Source organism: Phoenix dactylifera, chromosome 16 (genome assembly GCF_051530095.1).
Source record: "Phoenix dactylifera cultivar Ajwa chromosome 16, Ajwa_hap1_PhDact_Kaust_v1.1, whole genome shotgun sequence".
NCBI lineage: Eukaryota > Viridiplantae > Streptophyta > Magnoliopsida > Arecales > Arecaceae > Phoenix > Phoenix dactylifera.
In genome coordinates, this window is record NC_143205.1 from 21,578,749 (window position 1) to 21,585,523 (window position 6,775).

The 6,775-nt window shown below is 39.7% G+C and overlaps 1 protein-coding gene across 1 annotated transcript; it reads left to right on the forward strand.

Annotated features, from left to right (window-relative positions):
* Positions 1-217: 217 nt before the first annotated feature.
* On the forward strand, positions 218-4,791 carry LOC103705574 (putative 2-oxoglutarate-dependent dioxygenase SLC1). The gene is made up of 4 exons (XM_039115202.3): positions 218-689; positions 800-1,047; positions 2,627-2,945; positions 4,088-4,791. Exons 1-4 carry the CDS (start codon positions 408-410, stop codon positions 4,358-4,360), a joined length of 1,122 nt encoding a protein of 373 aa, XP_038971130.2. The 5' UTR covers positions 218-407; the 3' UTR covers positions 4,361-4,791.
* Positions 4,792-6,775: the final 1,984 nt, after the last annotated feature.

A 6,775-nucleotide genomic window follows, 5' to 3' on the forward strand; every position in this document is an offset into this window, starting at 1 on the left:
CCGTGCATCACATTTCAATCCAAATCAGCGAATCGATCAGGTGAAGGCATTGCCATGAAAGGGGAAAGAGATGAGGTGTCAGCCGCCAGATCAAATGAGAGGACTGAAAGCTGTTTGGTACCAAACAGGAGATCTTCTGCTCGGTAATACGAAGTCATCGTGCGGGGGCCGGGCTCGTGGTCTGACCAAATACCGCGTCAACGGATTCACGGCACACCGAGAAACCATCTCCGGAGCCCGTTTTCCACCAGCTTCCCCCTTCTCCACCTATACATACCCCTCCTCTTCACCACTTCCTCCCCATCCTCTCACCCACATCATTTCTTCTCTCCAGTAGACTAACCTGTTTCTTTCTCATATCCCTCACGTTTGTTTCGCTCTCTCTATATATATAATATCCAAAGAAAATGGTAATGGACCTGGTGATGGAAGGCAAGAAGGAAGAGGAGTCGCTAGAGAGCAAGTACATGAAGGGAGTAAGACACCTTTGTGAGAGTGGCATCACAAGAGTCCCAGGCAAGTACATCTTGCCGGTCCCGGAACGGCCCCAAGTGATGGGAGAAGAAAGGAGGACCAGCAGTCTCAACCTTAAGCTGCCGGTCATCGATCTCGCTCGCTTGCATACAGCCGACCGGCCCCAAGTTCTCAAGTCCCTAGCGAAAGCTTGCGAGGAGTATGGCTTCTTTCAGGTAGTTGTCATGTGTCCGTTTTCTTCTTTTAATTAAGAACATTTTAGTGGATGATCGATATATGTGTACTTGGTGATTAGCTTAATTAGTTCGGGCTTTTATATCTCTAGGTTGTGAACCACAACATTCCTTGCAATGCTACGAGGAGAATCATCGATGTGGGGAGGAGGTTCTTCGAGATGCCTTTCGAGGAGAGAGCAAAGTATATGTCGACCGATGTAAGGAGTCCGGTGAGGTATGGAACCAGCTTCAACCAGTGTAGGGATGGAGTGTTCTGTTGGAGGGACTTCTTAAAGTTAAGCTGCCATCCCATGGAGAGCGTTCTACCATACTGGCCTTCCTCTCCCATGGACTTGAGGTGAGGCCTCGACTTCTCTCTAGCTTTTGGAAGTCTTAACCGTGCAGAGTGTTTATTCTTTACGGCACCCTAGTGATGTTGCGTGCATGCCAGCCGACACCGTTCGTTTGCTTAACATTGCGTTTTGTTTCAAAAAATAAGACTGTAGATTTAGGTAATTATAGGAATAGAGTTAAATGCATGCGCCATATATGGTTGTAGTATGGGCTCTACAGCCGCATGCAATGGATCGGAAAGCTATCTAATAATTGTCCGAGAATCTCCCATGCTGCATTCAATTCCACCATTGAAATACTTGTGTCATAGATCCTAGTACAATCTGTAGCCACAAAAATACTACTGGCACTTCTAATGATAAAGCTTACTGCACCACAAATACAAAGATAACCTCCTACACTTAGCTAGAAGAATTGACCAATCGAACAAGTGGGACCTGGGTGGGCTCACTACTATTTATGACGCATAGGCATGGAAGGGTTGGCTATTCAGTTGGAAGTTGTTGGATATCCTAATTATTATCCAATATCACCACAAAGTTGGTCAAAACAAGCTACATCCTCTTCCCATCTTTATAGAAGTTGCCAGAAGTCGTTCCATAGCCATTCGCAAATCCGGCACCAACAAACCTTATCTACCAGCGATACATAGCATGGAGCCCATATGCCAGATTGCGAGTTGCTAAACTAATTTGAGATAAACTGAGAATAAGTGTGATAAGCGAGCGCATGAATAGGCAAATAATCTTTCATCTAAATGAGTTCCTGACCATTACAGAAAAGATTAAAAAACAAAAGACAAAATTATATTCCAATTGCACACATGTTTCGCTGCATCAAATAATTTTGTTTAACCTTTTGCTTGTCATGTTGTTCTTCTATTAGATAGATAGTTATATTTAAGAATGGGTGACGAAGTGTCGGCTATAGAAAGTTGCCATGGTTATTGGATATCTTCTCAGCAAAAACTTGTTGCCGTCATCTGGCGTTAAAGGGCATGGTCACGAAGGGCAGCTCTTTGGACAGCAACAAAAAGAGCCTCGAAAGACAACTCAACCCCCATAACAATTAGGAAGTTTGCTTTGGGCATATGACATCATGCAACCTAACAGAGAGTGGACTAGCTATATATATCTTGGTCTCATTTGTGAGGCCAAGGCATTTCCCGTAACCTAAAGGGAACCATGATATATATCGCCCACTTCAGCCTATCAAGGCATGCCACGTCTCTTCCTTGCAAGATATTCCTCCAGTCTGTTACTCCTTTAGTTTACTTTGATCGAGTATTACATCACACTGTCTTAGTCGAGGTTCGAGATATTTCCTTCCATTTTCCTAGTTATTTGTTCTCCTCCTTTTTCTTTTTTTTTTCAAAAAAAAAAAAACATGGACCACACTTCATTTATAAATAAGGTTTAAGTGACACCCTGTAGATTCTGCTTAGATCCACGTGAGGATTAGGCCTGTAGATTCCCACTTTGTGAACTTAGGACCACCAATTCATTAATTAATTAACCTCTAATTGTACTCTAGTAATAGCTTTTTCTTCTTGTTATCCTTTGAAACTTTTGATCTTGCTGCAGGGAGGAGGCCATGTCATATGCCATGCAAGCGAAATCCTTGTTCTTAGTCCTCATGGGGGCCATCTTTGAATCCTTGGGTGTAGACGCTAGCATTCTCCGAGAATTCGACGATGGGTCGCACCTAATGGTTGTGAATTGCTATCCGGCGTGTCCCGAACCCAATCTTACACTTGGAATGCCGCCCCACTCCGACTATGGCTTCCTCACCATCCTCCTCCAAGATGATGTAGAGGGCCTTCAAGTCCAGTCTGGGGGAGAATGGATCACCGTGGAGCCCGTCCCCAACTCCTTTGTCATAAACATTGGTGATCATCTTGAGGTCGGTAATTGATTAATCTTTTTATGCTTTCTAAGCAATAGTATATCTCGATATGGCGTAGCTATCAGCTAATACGTGAATTATACGTAACAGTCATGTAGGCATGAGATAAACTATTTAATTGCATGTTGCTTTCATGAAAATGAATGGTTTGTGTGATAGGTCCTTTGAGTCGAAAATATGGGATACATCTATAAATTTTTGTTCTTTCAATGCTTATACAACGTTGATATAGTAGTTAAGACCCAACTTCGGACTTTCGATTAGACATAACATAACTATAGTGCCGCCTACTTTCACTATCATAGCCTTCATATGTTTGATTAAACATGATGTAATTATAGGCCTGCTTAATTTTTCTGGTGGTGTTTGGTTACCGGAGAAATATCTCTTGCATCATTGAAAGAACGGGTCAATTTCACGAACAAGAAGTGTCTTACTATTTGCTTGAGAAATTAGTATAGAGAATAGGAGGAGAGAAAAAATGACATCTAATATACATTGAAATTTGCAATTGTTTATACTTCAATACAGAAACCAAATTGTGTTTTTAAAGTGGATAAGGACAAAATGATAATTGAAGAAAATAGGAGCAAGCTTATTACATCAAACTTATACCAAGGCAGGATACTGTGGCAGAGGGTGATAATATCACCCACCATGGTATCGGCCCAGTTCTTTTGCTGTTTGGCAAGAATTTAGGAGGAAATTCCCATATTTATTCCATAACCAAACACCTTAAAGTCTAATACTTGCAACAAGGAGGTTATACATTTATAATCTCACATGCAAACCATAGAAAAATTTTGAAGACTGGATCAACCTTCTCATGATGAGATGGCGGGGTTCTCTGGGGTAATTTTTTTTTTTTTCGGTTGCCTGTGGTGGTCCACACGGGCTTAGGTCTGTTCAGCATTGATTCAAGATAGTCATTCAAAAAAGAAATTTCCAAGAGATTAGTGTTTGCTTTTGGACCTTGTGATGCATGCGATCTTAAACTCGAGGAATTGAGCCAAATAACTATATATATATATATATATATATAAGTATTTCTCTTCAACTTGGCTTGTTTCTTTTTCGATCTCTTGCTTGTTTTTAAGACTCAAGACAAATTAATTTCATGTATATGTTTTCTGATTCAGATATTCAGCAATGGAAGGTACAAGAGCGTGCTGCATCGAGTGCTTGTCAACTCCTCAAAGTCTCGGATCTCGGTCGCATCGCTCCACAGCCTACCGCCCGAGAGAATGGTAAGCCCCTCGCCTGAGCTGGTCAACGAGGAGAACCCAAGGATGTACGAGGACACAAACTTCGCTGCTTTCCTCGATTACATGTCCTCCTCTGAGACCAAGAACAAGAACTTTCTTGAGTCCAGGAAGTTGACTCAGGGAAAGGAACAGGCCAAAAGTCAATGACAGCTGACCTTTGTGCGAGTGATGGCAATTTGTACTAGTTTTTTTTATTTTTGATGAAAAGGGAGGTGTAAGCCGCCCACAATCTGTAGTAGTTTGAAAAACTAGAAAGTCCACAAGTATTAAATGGGCTGGTGGGGATTCAAATAAGCCCCACCACCTCATCTCCTCTTATATAATTCTGCCTCTCTCCTTCACCTCATCTCCTCTTATAAAATTCTGCCTCCCTGGTTTAATTTTTTACCTAGCTAGGTTCAGTGCAATTTATGCATATGTGATGATATCAACATGAGGGAATGATATTAGACAAGGCTTGATCATTTCGGTTGACCTTACGATGGATCGAAATGTTGTCGCTTCTAGCTATCTAGTTTGTGCCGTAAAGATCAGGCCCATTGGGAGTAGATTTTATGTTCAAATCTGGGAGAAGGCATTGCCAACATTATTATTATTATTTTTTTTTGATGAACATATTCACTATATTTATTCCCAAGAAATTGAGAGGATGTCTAGGACCACTGCCATCCTGGTCGTATTTCATAATATTTTATTTTCTAATTTTTTAAATGTAATTATTCTTGTATGAGCCCTCATCCTATTAAAAAAAAATATGGCTTACATTTCATTATAATTGAATATGTCACAACCTAGGACCTCGACAATGAACAAATCACAAACCTAGGATCTCATCCAAAAAAATTAGTCAGAAGATATTATTTACATTTTTTGGTCTTATATAAAGACAAGTCTGCATAAGTCCCTACATACCTCCTCGTTTAAATCATGGCATCCTCTTATAGACTAAGGATCCAAATCCATTCAATTCTAATTGTAAGTATCACAAATTCAATCCAATTATCATGATCAATACAAAGTCGACCAAATAAGTTTTTGCTACAACGTCCCATAGTTCATATGGGCTATAGGTCTGGTCCGCCCTCATACTATTTGTCACAATTAAAAATTTCATCCAAAAAGACTAGCCAGAAGATATTATTTGAATTTTTTGACCTTATATATATGTATTTAACATAATCCAGTACATAGCCATTGAAGAATTAAAGTTATATCTCTACATGTCGTTGCAGAGCATTTTGCTTTTTTCTTCCTTTTTTGAAATAAGAGAAGGCTGAGGGATGGCTAGGCCACCTACATCCACCCAAGTTTATTAGAGGCAATGATATTCCCCAAAGAGGTCAACAGAAAAGGAACTGAAGAATGTACATAGTAAATAATAGGAACTGAATGGATGATACAGGATAAAGTAAGCTCCAAAAACTAGATAGATAAAAGAATAGACCAAGATTACTCCTCAATTGAGCCCAAGCTCGAGCAGACACCTTTTCCCATACTTTACCAAAGCCTGGAAATCCCTTGTAACCACAGAGAACAAACCGTTCATTAAGGAGATAAATCTAGCATTTTTCTCATTCCAGCAGCTCCAAATAATAGCTGCGATAAATATAAAGATGACACGTTGCATGTTTTGTTAAAAATGAAGAAGCCTCTGGGAACACCAAACCCGAAGTATCAGGACATTCAGAAAGCTTTTAGACATTAGTGCAGGTTTTGATGGCTTGTGGGCGTAAAGATTAGTGTCCAGTATCAAGTGGTTGTTTTATAGATCCTTTCTCACGAACAACTCTTAACCGACCAAAATTCAACTAATAGCAATTAAAATATAATCTTCAAATAACCTATTCCATTACTCTTATTTAAGCCCAACATAAAACTCAATTGGATCAAGTGCCATCCATGTTGCATTAATTAGACATTATAAATAAAACTAGTCTAATTATTCTTATTTTTTTGTCCCTTAATATTCCATGGTTATCCAAGCATCTCCTCCCCCTTCCACTCTCATCTCTTGAATGAGCTTAAGCAACTTTTTAGCAACTCATATACTATTTGACTTACGAGATAGAATTTTAACCACGCATTTCTAATCCTTTATGCCTAACTCTTGATGCAAGTGATGGTCTCAATCCATCATTCTTGCATAAATTCTCCATTCATAAAGAGATTGCAAAGGGCAGGAAAGGCCTAAAGCCATCCAATCCTTATTACTTGAGTTCCGCTTTTTATTTACCTAGTATTCCTTCTCTTTTTAATAATCTCGGAATTTTTTCCATCTATTATGAAAATACCACCTTAATCTCACCGAGCAACCATAGAGCTTAAGATACTTAGCCCCTATAACGCCCCTCCTACTTTGTACCCCCTTTTTTAAGTCCAAATATCCTATTCCATTTAACAAGAAAGAAGTTATTAAGGAGGGTCTACCTTAATAGAGCTTGGAAGGAACTCCCTTCTAGTCTTAGGGATTGGGATTCCTTCCAAGCCGAATGGCAATGACTCAAGTATAGGGGGGCAAGTTTAATTAGTAGGTTTAGGTTTGATATAATTTGATTTGGGTTA